Source organism: Moschus berezovskii, chromosome 2, assembly GCF_049115385.1.
Source record: "Moschus berezovskii isolate FMDL1 chromosome 2, NW_MosBer_1.0, whole genome shotgun sequence".
In the NCBI taxonomy this organism is placed as follows: Eukaryota; Metazoa; Chordata; class Mammalia; order Artiodactyla; family Moschidae; genus Moschus; species Moschus berezovskii.
The window spans coordinates 31,820,284-31,837,299 of record NC_142461.1 but is presented as its reverse complement, the minus strand read 5'-3'; the positions used below and the strand labels follow the sequence as shown (position 1 = coordinate 31,837,299).

The 17,016-nt window shown below is 47.6% G+C and overlaps 1 protein-coding gene across 2 annotated transcripts in view; it reads left to right on the top strand.

Moving 5' to 3' along the window:
• Nucleotides 1-7,280, top strand: part of SMARCAL1 (SNF2 related chromatin remodeling annealing helicase 1) — a 56,633-nt gene extending 49,353 nt beyond the window's left edge. For both annotated transcript variants that reach the window (XM_088827729.1, XM_055397785.2), the window contains 4 exons: nucleotides 326-508; nucleotides 1,541-1,641; nucleotides 2,605-2,701; nucleotides 6,140-7,280. In XM_088827729.1, the coding sequence (XP_088683855.1) occupies nucleotides 326-508; nucleotides 1,541-1,641; nucleotides 2,605-2,701; nucleotides 6,140-6,352 (594 nt within the window). In that variant the 3' untranslated portion in view covers nucleotides 6,353-7,280. The remainder of the gene's footprint in view (nucleotides 1-325; nucleotides 509-1,540; nucleotides 1,642-2,604; nucleotides 2,702-6,139) is intronic.
• Nucleotides 7,281-17,016: the final 9,736 nt, after the last annotated feature.

The window sequence follows — 17,016 nt, the reverse complement described above, 5'->3', positions numbered from 1 at the left end:
GGGAGAACTCTGGAGAATTCCATGGACCGAGGAGCCTGGTGGGCTATAGTCCATGGGGTCGCAAAGAGTTGGACACAACCCAATGACTAACAATACTTTAACTTTTACCAATATTATCATTGGGGTAATGGACAAGGAATCACTCTGTTTTATTGTTTAATACACACACGAACCTACAGTTCTGTCAACACAAGGTTCAATTTGAAAGGAAAGGCCAGAGAAAAGCTTGGAAAGCAGTTCAGAGGGCGCCTGTTGGAGCCCGGAGCCCCGGCAGCGCGGTTCTCTGCGCACCCCTGCCCAACCTCCTCTCTGCCTGTTTCCGCAGCGCGTGCAGCACATCCGTATCGACGGCGCCACCTCCTCCGCCGACCGCGAGGACCTCTGCCAGCAGTTTCAGTTGTCCCCGGGCCCCGCCGTGGCCGTGCTGTCCATCACCGCCGCCAACATGGGCCTCACCTTCTCCTCGGCTGACCTGGTGGTGTTCGCGGAGCTGTTTTGGAACCCGGGGGTGAGGGGCGCTTTTCCAGGGGGGTGGGGGAGGCAAGAGGCGGGGCTTGTGTGCGCTGTCCTTGGTGCTAGCGTCGTGGCCCCTCGTTGTCCATCAGCTTCATAAACAGATCTTAGGTCTTCACAGCACCCCGCTTTGTAGCAGGATTATCAACTTCATCTCATTATCAATGGGTAGGCTGACGTTCTGAAGAAACCTCCGGATCCACCTCTCCCTGAAGACGCTGGGGCCTCAGAGAGCATAGCTGTCACTTAAGGGGAGCACATGGCAGCCCCGGTCCCAGGCCTCTGCCTTCCCAGCCTGAACCCTTTTTATCCACCACCCCTGGGAGCCACTTTAGTGATGGGGCCACAGCAGGGCAACCACGGTGGGTGTTCCCTGGACACGGCCATGGTGCCCACTGGCCTTATCTGATGAGCTGACTACTGTGGCAACAGATGGAAGACATTTGTTGGGACTCGTAAAGTTTTCTCCTCAACTCCAGAAAGAAGGTCTTTCCCTCCTGACATCCTGACTGGGTGTGGCTGTCACTGCCACACGCTGGTGACAGCCATAACAATGTCGGTGGGGGGCTTAGAGGCGGAAGGCATCTTAGAATAGAAACCACGGCTGGTGGGTTTCATTGTTCATTGTACGGTTTACCACGGTATAAAACAGCCACCCTACACCCGATCCTATCTGGCCTCTGCCCAGGTACAGTATCTTTATCTATTTAGAAGATAACTTTTCATTCCACGGAGGAAGACAGTATGCCGGGTCCCGCTCGTCACGGCTGGTGGCAGAGCTGAAGCTCACCCTCCATCCACAGTGCCCAGCAACGGGCCCAGCCCTGGGGAGCCATCCACAGCCGCAGCTACAGATTGAGTTCCCCATGTTGCCCAGTGCTGTGTTTACTTCTCCCTTTTGTCAGATGACAGGTTGTTTGTGGGCAGAGGCTCACAGGCCCCTAGCCATGTGACACACAGTGAGGAGGAAGGGTTGTGATGGACCAAGCAGCCTTGACCTGCCTCCATCCCACCCCACGCCCCGCAGGTGCTGATGCAGGCTGAGGACCGGGTGCATCGCATCGGACAGTTGAGCTCTGTGAGCATCCACTACCTGGTGGCAAGAGGCACGGCTGATGACTACCTCTGGTGAGGCCGCTGGCTGGCCCAGCAGTTGGGCTTGACACCAGTGATATATTTTCTTTGCTCCCTGAGAGCCTCTGCTTTGGGGGAGCTCTCCAGGGACCCACACAGAAGACTCACTAGTAGTGCCATCCCCCTTTCATCATGACCCTGTCTGACCCCCTGCGCAGCGTTACTGTTACTGCAGGGGGGTGGGGGGAATGAGGAAGCCTTGCAGGAATAAGAGTATGTGGCTCCTTCCCACTGACCTGAGAAAAGAGAGGCGAACTTACTGGGGTGAAATGTAGGTGAAATTTTGTTTGTAAAACACTCTGTCCCCAGACGTGAAGGCTCTTGCTTAGACAGGGAAACGTCCCCTTTGTCCCCTTGTGATGTCTGCTGGTACCGTAAGGCCACATTTTCAGTGCTGCTGCTGGGCCATCCGAAGAAAGTGGCTCACTTGGGTCATGCAGTGCTTTCTTAGCAGAACTGGAATAAATTTTCAACTCTATGGAGTTTCATATCCATTACCTAAGAGAAAGATCTCAAAATGCTCCCTCCCACTTCCATTTCTCCCTTCCTGATAATAAGTCTCTTGATTATCTAATTTATTTCCACTGCCTGCCTCTGTTTCTAGCATGATGACTGAGGCATCTCACCTTTACTTTGTGTGTGGCTTGCTTCTTGTTCTCTGTCTCTGTTAGTGGATTTGTTATTCAGGCAGCTCATAACAGCACAAGGTCCAGAATTTTGTTGTAATGGCATTTATTTCATACACATCTCCCAGTAGAAAGGTATTTCCAGTAGTCTGAGATCTGAGCCCTGACCTGGTTGGTTTACAATAGAGAGGAAGTAGGTGTTTCAGGATGGGTGTTCGTGCCTGGAGAGCTGCAGAGGTGTGAGACAGTAAGCTGTGCCATGAGCACGGGGGGTGGTCTTGTAATCCGTCTGCTGGGTCCATGCACTGCAGCGCCTTTCTTCCCCCAACAGGCCCCTGATTCAAGAGAAGATTAAAGTTCTGGGTGAAGCCGGGCTCTCTGAGACCAATTTTTCAGAAATAACAGAAGCCACAGATTACTTCTACAAGGTAACACCAGCCCATGACTCCCTGCACTGGGGCATCCTGAGGGTTGGAATAGAAAGGTGTGAATCACTCCTGGAATCTCCCCCAAACTGAGAGCCAAGATAACGGCTGCAGTCATTCTCCGGTCAATCCATGTGTGCATCCCTTTATGGAGAAGTGCTGACATTAACTCCTGCTGCTTTTCACATACCCTCCTCATCAGTTCAGTTCAGTCGCTCAGTCGTGTCCGACTCTTTGCAACCCCGTGAATCACAGGGAGCCAGGCCTCCCTGTCCATCACCAACTCCCGGAGTTCACTCAAACTCATGTCCATTGAGTCGGTGATGCCATCCAGCCATCTCATTCTCTGTCATCCCCTTCTCCTGCCCCCAATCCCTCCCAGCATTAGAGTCTTTTCCAGTGAGTCAACTCATCTCATGAGGTGGCCAGAGTATTGGAGTTTCAGCTTTAGCATCAGTCCTTCCAGTGAACACCCAGGACTGATCTCCTTAGGAATGGACTGGTTGGATCTCCCCTCCTAGATTCTCCTAAAACCAGGGCCTCCAAATGCTGCCATCAGGCCAAACTGACAAAAGACTCCCCATGCAAACTGCTAAATTGTTGCAAAAAGTACATAGCACCATTCAGCAGACTGGCCACCAGAACATGTCCCCAGCCCACAATGGGGAGTGTGTCACGTAGGGTGTTGCTTTCATGTACGTATTTTCCCCTCTGTAGCTGCATTTTATTCTCAATGTCTCCCTGTTTTATAAAGGGGTGAACAGAGATTTGCATAGGAGTAATACTAGCTCATAACTGCCCTGCAAATCTCTGGATATTTTACCCACTCCAATATTCTTGCCTGGAGAACGCCATACACAGAGCAGCCTGGTGGGCTACAGTCCATGGGGTTGCCGAGAGTTGGACACGACTGAGTGACTAACACTTTCACTTTCACACAAGACTGGCCCACAGTCACAGGTCACGTGAAGCCAGCTCAAGGCAGAAGGCTTCCGGACTCGGCCAGCATTCCCTGTGTGACAGCCTCGCTTATTGTCAAGGAGGGTAAGAGGCCCATGAGCATCCTTCCGTGACCAGCTGGGCCTTGTCAAAAGGGCTGAGAGGAGATCTGTTTGCCTCTGGTGAGAACAGCCTGGCCCAGCAGGCCTGCCCTGGCCTAGCTCTCCGGCCCCATGGTGGCCACAGCCCTTCCTCCTCCGTTTCTGTGCAACAAGGAAGAGAGGAGTGAGAGGCGCAAGGACACCCAGGGCTGGTCTTCACTCACCTGCTCAGGTGGTTGACGAGGAAGGTGGGAACTCAGGAGGTCCTGAGAGGATTGTTTCTCAAGAGTGAACTCGGACCGAGGTCTGAGCCTTGTGCTGAAAGGCAGCCTCGCTCTTCAGAAAACTGAGGTGACTTCTTCCTGTGGAATCACGGAGCATCAAAGCTGAGCTAGATCAATACAGTCTTTTAGGTGATTATAAGACTTGTCTGAGGGTGTGACCTTTACATTTACTTAAAACTAAATTCTTTTTTCAGGATGTAATTATTGGGATAAATTAGACTCGGGGGAGATATAAATTATAAATTATCCTTACAGTTAATAAGCCAATTTTAAAAAACAATTTTATTTTTAAACTTTTTAAAGAACTCTCTAATTCATTTGAATAATGACTGTTTCGACAGAGCCTTGCTTGTTATTTGCCCTTTAAAAAGAAAGAGCCTTATTTTTAAAGGATTCTCAACTAATGAGAATAGGTTTATTTATAACTCATTTATTTATACTGGCCTGATCCTCAGTTGCTCTGAATTAATTAAGAATTTCTGCCTAAAAGTACAAATGCAAGATAATACAAACAGAGTTTATCAATATTTTTTTTGATTAGTAATTAAAACTGAAAACTTTATCAACTGTTAGGACAAGAAAATGTTGCCTCCTCGTATAGGAGCCAAAAGCAAAAAAGGTCTTGTCTGCCTTCCTGCTGAGAGGGAAAGTGAAATATTTGTCTGATCTTGGAATTTGCTTCCTTTTGTGGGTGCTCCAGATTAGCACATAGCTTTGCTGTCATAGACTCCAATGAACGAGGACAGTTACTTCTACCTGGAGTAGGCTGGCTTGTGGGCAGCATTTCCTTGACTTTTAGTTGCCTGGACAGAAACTTGATGAAGGTTATCATAGAGGAGGGCACATGGCTGCTATGAGGATGATCTTAATCACCTTTAATGTCATGTCCCATCTGAATATCTGGGATCCTGAATGGCGAGCGAATGTAGGGCACAGGTTACTGAATAATCTAGAGTCCTTGCAGGATCAGTTTTCAAGAACTCAGTGTCACCAACATGGAAGACTTTCATGAAAGCAAAGAAAGAGTGGCTAGTTGGGTTGAGACCTCACTACAAAGGGCCTAGAAAGCCAGGGAAGCAGACTTGATGAGGTAGACACAGGGTGCCCAGTGACGTGACTGGAGAATCTTAGTACAGGGCAGTATAGAGGGAAAAATCAGGCCTGGGCCAGACCTGTGGGCAGGTGATACGGGAAGAGGCCTGAGGCAGGAAGTACAGTGGAACCATTTCAGGTCCAAGCAGGTACAAAGCCATGTGGCCCAAGTAAACAAACTGCCTGCGAGATACCTAGGAGGGATCAGAGGGAGAAGCCAACCTTGATGTGTGAGATATGGAATCAGGACACCCCGGTGATCACAAGCCGGGGGGACTGTGTGAGAAGTGGGAGACCATCAAACCCAGGGAACAGGAGCTGGTTCGGAGATGTAGGATTGAGGTGAGAGATGGCTGTGGTTTTTAGGCAGGTTTGGTTTTATGGACCTGTGGGAAGTCACTGGAGATACTGAATATGTGCCTCTGGGTTGAATGATGGTCAGGGCTGGGAGTTGAGACAGAGAAGAGATCAGCAGAGGGGTGAGAATGAGCCCATCATGTGTTGTGGTCGTAACCACTGGGTGTGATTTTAGCCCTGCACTGTTGCCATTAACACATAGGCACAGCAACTACACAGTTACATCATTGTAACTTTAGGGTAGTCAGAAATGGGTGCATGTATCTACTTATCAGTACGTTAAGTGTGTGTTTTATAACCACTCTGAAAACTAGGTATAAACCATGGCTGAACACACTGATTTGGGAGTTGACTTAGCAGTTTAACTAACCTCTTAGTGGAAAAAGGCCTTGGAGGAAGTGAGAGCTTGGGAGCTATCTCATCATTGAGATAGTGATTTGTAAAGTTAGAAGGGAGAAGCATTCCCAACATAAATTAGTGTGAGAGCAGGTCCTTTGTTGCTTTTGTAACCATTTCTTTTTTCCCCAACAAGCAATAGAGAAGAAGCCAGACATGAAGGCAGTCAGGCTGCTCGAGTGATAAATAGTTTACTGAGCTGGTCCCACAGAGGTGGAGGAAAAGTCAGTGTTAATGCCTGGGTACTGATGTCTTTTTTTCCTCTGATGAAGGACTCAAAGCAGCAGAAGATCTACGACCTATTCCAGAAGTCCTTCGAGGAAGATGGAAGCGATATGGAGCTCCTGGAGGCAGCAGAGTCCTTTGATCCAGGTTCCCAGGACACAGGAGACACGCTGGATGAAAGCACATTGACAGGCAGCCCAGTGAAGAAGAAGAGATTTGAATTTTTTGATAACTGGGACAGCTTTACCTCTCCTCTATAAGAGGAGGGGGGAAAGTATTAAAAATCGTGGAATTTATTAAAATAGCATAAGGCACTTCTTTTTTTGAAGCGTATGCTCCTCTCGTCCTTACTTCAGTATTGGTCTCTGTCTCCAAGCCCAGTGGGTTGCCACACCAAGGGTCAGCATTTTCTTTCATTATGTGTGGGTTTGCCTGGGTCTTAATTAACCTTAGCTTGGCCTACCGAGAAACAGATAGTAGGTCGTAGTAATGGTGAATCGTGTTGTTTAATTGACAAGGTGCTTCCTCGACAGCCCCCAAAATCTAGATTTTTTTAAATGTATTGATTCGGCAAATATTTATAGAGCATTTAATATGTGCCAGGCCCTGTTGTAGGTGCTGACAGGAGTTCACTAAACAAAGAAGGAAAGTACACGCTGTTGCCAAGGTTATCATATTAACAGGAGAGGCAGTATTTTTCTATGAAGAAAGGGAAAGTAAGCTAAGTGTGTAGAGCAGGGGTTGACAAGCTTTTTCTATAAATAGCCAGAGAGTAATTAATTTTGCCTTTATGGGTCAGGATGTTTGTGTTGGAACCACTCAGCTGTGCTGCTGTGGTGCAGAATCAGCCATAGACAATCCAGAAACAAGTGACTATGGCTCTTTTCCAATAAAACTCTGTTCCAGACACTGAATTTTAAACTTCATATAATTTTCATATGTCATGAATTACCATTCTTCTATTTTCAACCATTTAAAAATGTAAAAACTGGAATTGGCTCACAGGCCCTACAGAAACAGGCAGTGAGCAGAATTTAGACCACAGACCATAGTTTGCCAACCCCTGGTGTAGAGTAACACCATCCAATAGAAACAAGACACAGGGCACATATGTGATTTTAATTTTCTAAAGAGTATTTTTAAAAACAAAGAAGGACCAACTTAGTAATACTTTAACCCAGTACAGTCAAGGTACTGTCATTTCAACATAATCACTATTAAAAAATTAAGAAACTTCATTCTTTTTTTTTTTGGCTCCATTAGGTCTTCGTTACTTTTGCACGGACTTTCTCTAGTTGTGGCGAGCAGGGGCTACTCTTTGTTGTAATGTGTGGGTTTTTCATTGTGGTGGCTTTGCTTGCTGCAGAGCATGGGATCTTGGCTCGTGGGCTTCAATAATTGTGGCACACAGGCTCAGTAATTGCCTCTCATGGGCCTTAGGGCTCAGGCTCAGTGGTTGTGGCACACGGGTTTAGCTGCTCTGAGGCACGTGGAGTCTTCCCAGGCCAGGGATCGAACCCATGTCCCCTGCATTGGCAGGTGGATTCTTGTCCCCTGTACCACCAGGGAAGTCTGGACCTTTTCATTCTTTTTTTTCATACCACATCTTCAAAATCCAGTGTATGTCTGACACTCATACCAGCACATCTTTGTCTGAATATCCACGTTTCCAGTGCCCAGTGGCCACTTGTGTGTGGTGGCTCCTGTGTTGGCACTCCAGCTTTAGAGAGGGGAGAGGAGTGGAATAGCACATGGTAAGAGTAAGGTGATGACATTGAAGAGAGAGCCCGAGTCCAAATGAGGCAGCGCTTCTGGGTCCTGGTAACGGGTTGATTTTTTAATTTCATCCTGAACATGAAGTCACTGACTGGTCTTGAGCAGGGGTATGAGGCAGTCTGATTATATTTTGAAAAGATCACCCAGTTTGATTGTAGAAAATAGATCGGGAAGGAAGAGCAGAGGGTCCAGTTGGTAGGAGGGGCTACTGAGCTCTAGCCACTGCCATGGGCGACACTCTGGGGTTTGGCTGAACAGGGAGCAGTGTGAAGGAAGTGAGTGGTTGGAATCTGGATAGATCTTGAATGTAAAGCTGAAAGGATTTGTGGATGGACTGACCATGGGCATTTGAGGAAGGTAAGAGTCAATTCTGAGACCTGGGGGTTTAGCCTCAGCAAAGTGCTAGTACTCTTGGCCACTTTGAGATTAAAAAGGTGGGAGAGAAGGGGACTTCCATGGTGGTCCAGTGGCTAAGAACCCATGCTCCCAATGCAGGGGGCCCAGGTTCGATCCCTGGTTGGGAACTAGATCCCACACTACACAGCTAAGAGTTCACATGCCAAAACTAAAGATCCCACATGCTGTGCAATGAAGATCGAAGATCATGCATGCCATAACTAAGATGCAGAGCACGTGTGTGCGTGCACGCGCACACGCGCACACACACACACAGGTGGGAGAGTAGAGGTTGGGGGGCAGGGAGAAGTCCAGAGTTGGTTGTGGACTTACCAAGTTTGAGGTGGCCCCTGGACAAGCTCTGGCAGTCCTGGCGACTCCTGCCCAGCTTCCGTTGGAGGAGGAGCTTGCTGCCCAGCTGTGAAAGTGTACTCATCTAATAGCCTCCACCTGGCCACCACTTCCGGTGAGTCTCAGGCCTCAGAGCTCTCTTGATTACACCTTTCCTGGGGCAGCCTGCATCAGGGACTGAGCAAGGTGGGTCTGATGCAAGACACCACAGTGGGCGGTCTTCACTGCACAACTCCCACTTCACACTGGATTGTCAGCCTCACAGCTCACCTACCTCTGCCCCGCTCTGCTTCCTCCCACTTCCTTTCACAGCCCATCTCTAATAAGCCTCTTGCATCCCAAACTCCGTCTCAGTGTGTTTCTGGAAAACCCAGCCATAGCAAGGTTCATCCAAGCAGACATGTTCCATGGGCAGTAGGGTATCTGAGTCTTCTAACTCTGCCTTCCCCTGATGTGAATGGTGTTTATGGTCATGGGGACGCATGAGATCATCTGGGGGTTGGTGGCTTCAGGAGCAAAGCAGATCTTACCCAAAGCCAAGCATTGCACATGTGGGGTAGGGAAGAGGAGAAGAGGATTCAAATGGGGGTCCAGGAAGTGGATTTTTTTTGAAGTGTTTCAAAAATGAAGGCATTGCTGCTGTAATTGGTGTTGTGCAAAGCCGGGGGCAGGTGTAAGTGCTGGCTTGGAGTGAGCCCCGCACTTGCTGGTGTGGATTCTTAGGTCTAAATGATTTTTTAAATTAATTTGTATTGCAGTATAGCTGATTTACAATGATGTGTTTTTGTTTCTGCTGTACAGCAAAGTGAATCAGCTATACATAGACATGTGTGCTCAGTTGCTTCAGTCGTGTCCAACTCTTTGTGACCCCATGGACTGTAGCCCACCAGACTCCTCTGTCCATGGGATTCTCCAGGCAAGAGTACTGCAGTGAGTGGCCATGCCTTCCTCCAGGGGGTCTTCCTGACCCAGGAATCAAACCTGCATCTCCTGTGTTTCCTGCATTGCAGGCAGATTCTGTACCACCGAGTCACCAGGGAAGCCCCAATAACATATACATATATGCCCCCGTTTTTGGATTTTCTTCCCATTTAGGTCACCACAGAGCACTGAGTAGGGTTCCCGGAGCTATGCAGAAGGTTAGGCCTGAACAGTTTTGCGCTGTGCTGCAGATGTGGGGCTCTGACCAGGCCGGTCACTTTTCATGTACGGACACGGTGAACCCCAGCCCTGAGGGAGGTAGCTGCGTTTTCATTGTGTAGATGCAGACGCTGAACCGAGGGTGTCTTGGCCGGGAAGACACAGAGCAGCGCAGCAGCCAGGCCCCCTCGAGGGTCCACTCTAGGGGTCAGTGTGCCATCTGGCCAGGGCAGGAGGCCCACGATGACTGGTGAGGCAGGGGGATGGTGAGCAGTGTGTCAGACAGCCTCCCTCCCGAGGGGCTCAGCCTGGCCATGAACCTAGACTGCTCTCTCTGCAGGCCCCCAGTCGGCTCTCTGCTCAACAGACTAGGATGAGACCCTGGGATGTACCCCTTTCTATCCCTCTGAGCAACCTTTCCTGGGCTCCCAGCTGCTGCAGTTGAGAGAGGGGCTCTTTGGGGGCCACCCAAAACTGCTATTCAGGCTCTCTGATCTCAGCACAGTCTGGGCTGAGGGTCACGTCCTCTGTAAGCTCCAGCCTCAGGGAAGGAAGACGCTGACCTTGCTGCTTTCTGGGGTCAAACCTGGCCTTTGATGACTGCTTCCTATTAATCACCATTATCGATTTGCTGCTCCTGACTTCCCCGCAGGGTCAGAGCTCTTCAGAAAGTCCACCTGAACACCTAAGCTTAAGGGACATGAGAGGCTTCTTCTTTCTGAGGGATTGTGCAGCTGAGGCTGCACTTGCCAGTTTATCCTGCCATTGAATTCTCTCCTGGGGCCCCAGATCTCCATGAATAATCAGGACTTTGGTTTCCTCATCACCCACTGACATAAGAACTAGCTGTGGTTGTCTGGAGAAAATCCAGGACCAAAGGCCCTGGAAAGAACTCCTGCCTGGGCTCTCGCTTGGGCCACCTGAGGTTGTCTCACACCGTCTCACTCCCAGCTTTGCATTTTATTTTTTAACTTTGCGAGCTGTTCCACCTGACCACATTTGTCTTTAACAACGAGTTGGAAGCTTCCAGAGGACAAATGGTCTACCTAAATTTTACTATCATTTCCTCCCAAATAGGAACTTAAGTATTTTTCTAAGAGTGATTAACATAGAGCAGAGGCTGCTGTTTCATCACATCAGTTCAGTAGCTCAGTCGTGTCCGACTCTTTGCGACCCCACGAACCGCAGCACGCCAGGCTTCCCTATCCCTCACCCCCAGAGTCCATCCAAACCCATGTCCATTGAGTCGGTGAGGCCATCCAACCATCTCATCTTACGTCAACCCCTTCTCCTCCTGCCCTCAATCTTTCTCAGCATCAGGGTCTTTTCAAATGAGTCAACTCTTCGCATGAGGTGGCCAAAGTATTGGAGTTTCAGCTTCAACATCAGTCCTTCCAATGAACACCCAGGTCTGATCTCCTTTAGAATGGACTGGTTGGATCTCCTTGCAGTCCAAGGGACTCTCAAGAGTCTTCTCCAGCACCACAGTTCAAAAGCATCAATTCTTCAGCACTCAGCTTTCTTTATAGTCCAATTCTCACATCCATACATGACCACTGGAAAAACCATAGCCTTGACTAGACGGACCTTTGTTGGCAAAGTAATGTCTCTGCTTTTTAATATGATGGCAACCCACTCCAGTGTTCTTGCCTGGAGAATCCCAGGGACGGGGGAGCTGGTGGGCTGCCGTCTATGGGGTAGTACAGAGTCGGACACGACTGAAACGACTTAGCAGCAGCAGCAGCAGGTTGGTCATAACTTTCCTTCCAAGGAGTAAGAGTAAATTTCATGACTGCAATCACCATCTGCAGTGATTTTGGAGCCCAAAAAAATAAAGTCTGACACTGTTTCCACTGTTTCCCCATCTATTTCCCATGAAGTGATGGGACCAGATGCCATGATCTTTGTTTTCTGGATGTTGAGCTTCAAGCCAACTTTTTCACTCTCCTCTTTCACTTTCATCAAGAGGCTTTTGAGTTCCTCTTCACTTTCTGCCATAGAGTGGTGTCATCTGAGTATCTGATGTTATTGATATTCCAGCTTGTGCTTCCCCCAGCCTCATGATGTACTCTGCATATAAGTTAAATAAACAGGGTGACAATATACAACCTTGACGTACTCCTTTTCCTATTTGGAACCAGTCTGTTATTCCATGTCCATTTGGAACCAGTCTGTTGTTCCATGTCCAGTTCTAACTGTTGCTTCCTGACCTGCATACACGTTTCTCAAGAGGCAGGTCAGGTGGTCTGGTATTCTCATCTCTTTCACCTAAGCTGTATTAAGTCCCTTCATGAGCAGCAGCTCTGGAGAGCCAATTACATCACTCCATGGCTGTTGTCCATCTGCAGTGGACATGTGAATGATGCAGATATGGAGAAGGACAGGGTCAGTCGTGCACCAGGGGGCCTGTTGGGAGCTGGCCCAATGGAGACAGAACCTCTGTGAAAAGAAATGCTAACAATCCTACAGTAAGTTTGCCCATGTGATTTTTGCTGTCCTGGGAGCTCATTAGTGGAAACAATACAGTCTCTTCATTAAGGACAAATTGCTGAAATGAGTCGAGGCTCCGGAAGCAAAAAGGTTTGGGATCATAGTCAGATCCTGAGTTTCAGAAAGAAGCGTTTCTCCCTGGCGCGTCCCAGTGCCTCTCCTTAGCCCCTGCATGATGCCCTTAAATCACACAGCTTGAGAAATGTTCAGAAGCTGTCTCCCATGAGTCTGTGGACATCCCCAGCTGCTGCTGTTTGGTCAAATTCTTTCATTGCTTAAGACCTCATTTCCTGCTTCCATTAATAATCCCTTCTCACTCCAGGAATGTGGCTAGGACATAAGGGGTACGCTTCAAAGTAAAAGTGAATGTGTAGGTGATTCTGAAACATACAGTGCCAATTGGAAGAATCACTTCCAAATCAAATTAACAGATAACCTGCTGCATTCATCCCAGGGCCTGCCTTTGAGATACTTCCAGGTGTCAGGTCAGTGCCTGCCAGTGGGAGGGTGCTCAAATTTGAAACCACTCTTCCTTTGCGGTCTTAGTATCAATAAGATGGCCTGTTGAGCCACTATCTGAGGCCTCCAGTAACTTCAGTTTCAGCTACTCTGGAGAAAAACTCCCCCATCCCCGCAAAATGTCCCCGAAGTCCTCCAAAGCAAATTCCATTTACCCCATGCAGCCTGTATATTTTAAGTTATGCCTCCCCAAATGTATTTCTCAAATGTGTTGAGATCTGTCCAGCCATTTCTGTGTGACTCAGCAAAAGATATTTGAACTTATTTAGATAGTGAATACCTTTGGGTTTAAGGAAGGATTTCCACACTAACTTCTTTTCCTCCTTCGCTCTGCAGCTCAATCCAGACACTCACACCACCATCCACCATGTTTTCTGGAAATGTCAGTTGGAATGAAGAAAATCTGGGGGCATCTCATCCCACTCTTGTCCCCGCCAACAGTGTTCCCCTTAAAGGCCCTCTGCAGCTGTCTCTGGGTCTCCTCCCCAGGTTGTCAAGTGAAGTCTGGTTCCCTGAATGACTCTGGTTAATTTCTGCCTCGAGGGCTGGCATCAGGAAGACTCTGAGAGGCAGTGAGGAATCCTGTTGGCCTCAATCCACTTGTGTGTGAATTAATCATGTCTTTTGCTACTTGGTTTCCCACAAGCCTTTTTCTAGGTCAGAGGGACAGCTGAGAAACAGCTGGAGGTGCCGTCCCCTCGCTGCTGACTCTTGGGTTTTGCCTTAACTGTGCATTCTTATCTATTGGAAATGATGTTTTCTGAAGCTCTTTTCAAGTGAACTTTAAACTGCAAAGGGGATGAAAAGAAGTCCAATCATTTTTTCACCCTATCCTCTGACTTCTTAGCAAGTTCAGGATTACAAGGTTATAAAAAGGCTTAGAAGCTTAAGGAGGATTCACTGATAGTCTCTCATACCTAAGTTTTATTTTGGTGGTGTGTTTTCCAAGGGTAGGGGGTTTCTCCAAGAAGAAAATGGATTCCTTATCATAGCAGACAGCATTGAGAAGCCTGTGAGTCATAGTCTTTGGGTTATTATGACACCCGCTGCCCACATCCTCCCTACCCCAAACCATTCAACAGCTACATTGAGTACCAGGCACTCTTACTCTTCCTTCTAACCTTTTGTTGGGGGAGGGTAATGAAATAGAAGTCTGTGGTCCATGTGATCAGATCAACTAGTTTTCTGTGATTATGATTTCAGTGTGTCTGCCCTCTGATGCCCTCTCTCAATACCTACCGTCTTATTTGGGTTTCTCTTACCTTGGTCATGGGGTATCTCTTCATGGCTGCTCCAGCAAAGTGCAGCCGCTGCACCTTACCTTGGACGAGGGGTATCTCCTCACGGCCACCCCTCCTGACCTTGAACGTGGAGTAGCTCCTCTTGGCCCTCCTGCACCCCCGCAGCCGCCGCCACTTGGACGAAATGGGAATACCAGACCACCTGACCTGCCTCTTGAGAAACCTGTATGCAGGTCAGGAAGCAACAGTCAGAACTGTACATGGAACAACAGACTGGTTCCAAATAGGAAAAGGAGTACGTCAAGGCTGTATATTGTCACCTTGCTTGTTTAACTTATATGCAGAGTACATCATGAGGAACGCTGGGCTGGAAGAAGCACAAGCTGGAATCAAGATTGCCGGGAGAAATATCAATAACCTCAGATATGCAGATGACACCACCCTTATGGCAGAAAGTGAAGAGGAACTCAAAAGCCTCTTGATGAAAGAGGAGAGTGAAAAAGTTGGCTTGAAGCTCAACATCCAGAAAACAAAGACCATGGCATCTGGTCCCATCACTTCATGGGAAATAGATGGGGAAACAGTGGAAACAGTGTCAGACTTTATTTTTTTGGGCTCCAAAATCACTGCAGATGCTGATTGCAGCCATGAAATTAAAAGACGCTTACTCCTTGGAAGGAAAGTTATGACCAACCTAGATAGCATATTAAAAAACAGAGACATTACTTTGCCAACCAAGGTCCGTCTAGTCAAGGCTATGGTTTTTCCAGTGGTCATGTACGGATGTGAGAGTTGGACTGTGAAGAAAGTTGATTGCTGAAGAATTGATGCTTTTGAACTGTGGTGCTGGAGAAGACTCTTGAGAGTCCCTTGGACTGCAAGGAGATCCAACCAGTCCATTCTAAAGGAGATCAGACCTGGGTGTTCATTGGAAGGACTGATGTTGAAGCTGAAACTGCAATACTTTGGCCACCTCATGCGACGAGTTGACTCACTGGAAAAGACTCTGATGCTGGGAGGGGTTGGGGACAGGAGGAGAAGGGGACGACAGAGAATGAGATGGCTGGATGGCATCACCGACTCGATGGACATGAGTTTGAGTGAACTCTGGGAGTTGGTGATAGACAGGGAGGCCTGGTGTGCTGTGATTCATGGGGTCACAAAGAGTCGGACATGACTGAGTGACTGAACTGAAGTGAATGAAATAGAATATGCAAGAGTTCATGAAACAAATTTACAATTTAACAAAATATTATAAAATAAACACCTGTGTAACCATGACCCCAAAGTTGCAAATACAATACCTTCTAGAAGCTTTATTGTTTTGCTTTTAATGTTTAGATCGACAATCCACCAGAAGTTTATTTTGGGGTACAAGGGGTGAGATAAGATCAAGGTTAATTTTCTTCCATATGAAGATGCAGTTATCTCTGCACCACTTATTGAAAAGCCTGTCCCTTCATCCACTGCTCTATTCACTATTATAAATTCTATATAAATTAATCTAGAAATGTTTGAATATAAAAATGAAAGTCCTAAAAAAAAAAAAAAAATGAAAGTCCTACATCCCCAACCTACTCCCAGTCCTATTTCCTAGAGGTGATAATTCTTTGGGATAACTCAACAATTTTGGATGAAGTCACTGGTAACTTACTCCCTACACAAACAAATTTGTGTAAATGTACATAAAATTTGTTTTTATAAAAATTGTGTCAAATTCTTCCTGCTGGCAATGGCTCCTTTTATTATACATAACATATTTGGCCGTTGTGTGATATTGATCTCCTTTATCCCTTTTAAGAGTGGCCGAGTAGGGACTTCCCTGGCAGTCCAGCAGTTCAGACTCTGAGCTCCCACTCCAGGGGTCACGGGTTCCATCCCTGGTTGGGGAACTAAGATTCTACATGCCATGCAGTAAATGTGGACCGAGAAGGTAAGAAGGAAAGAATCCATTTCTGACACCCGATTCTTCCCAGGTGTCCAGGCCTTGGCAGCCTTGCCCTCCTGTTGCTGGTCAGTCCCTCCCAGTCGAGCTGGGCCTGCAGCACTCTCAACGGTCCTGTGCAGACTTCACTTTCATCTTGGCCACCAGTGAAGAGTGAACAGAGAGCCCTGCAGGCACAAAGTGAAGACACAACCAGGGGCCCAGGGCTCCAGGATAACCCCTTTCTGTCTGCACTGTGAGATGAACACAGGATGTTGCACACACCTCAGATTTCTTTCAAAAATAAAATGTTCCAGATGCCCCCAAGAGAACTGGTTGATGAAACAGCTAAAATCACTCTTCTCCGGAAACAACTATTATTTATTTTTCTAAAAGCAAAAAGTGAATTCTGTTGGCTCTGGTGAAGTGGGAGTGACTCGGCAGAGCTTTTGACGAAGAATTTTATGGGTACACATCACCATTAACAACCTGTACACCTGATGGTCCTTTAATGGGGATGAGATTTACGAGCCCACAGATAAGATAAATTGAGACTCCAGGCACAATTCTCTGAAGCCACTTAGGGCTGATTTCATGAGAGTGCTATTTGTACATCCTCAAGCTTGCTATTTAAAGAGAATTGTTTGGTTTTGAAAAAATTGCTCTGAACATGAACAATTTCCTCTTATAATGGAGTGTCTCATTTTCAGCCACTCTACTGCACTTCTACTTATGCATTCTCTCTTCTCTTGCTTTTTCTCTCTCTATCCCTCTGAAGGTCAGAGACAGGGGAAGCTATACAGAAGATGGGGTGGGAGGTGGTAAATGCACTAAAAGATGATCTAAACTAGACCCTAGCCCCAACCCAGGAGAGCTCACCTCAGCTCTGGCTGCCCCAGTGCCAGGCTGGCTGTCCTTCCCCAGCTCCTGCTTGACCTAGAGGCACAGACTGGAATAGCTGGAACAGAAGGACGGTGAGACTGCTAGTTTTTCTTCTTTTTATTTTTTTGGCTGGCCTTGACCAGAGACTGAACCCAGGCCACACCACAAGGAAAGTGCTGAGTCATAACCACTGGCGTGCATGCTA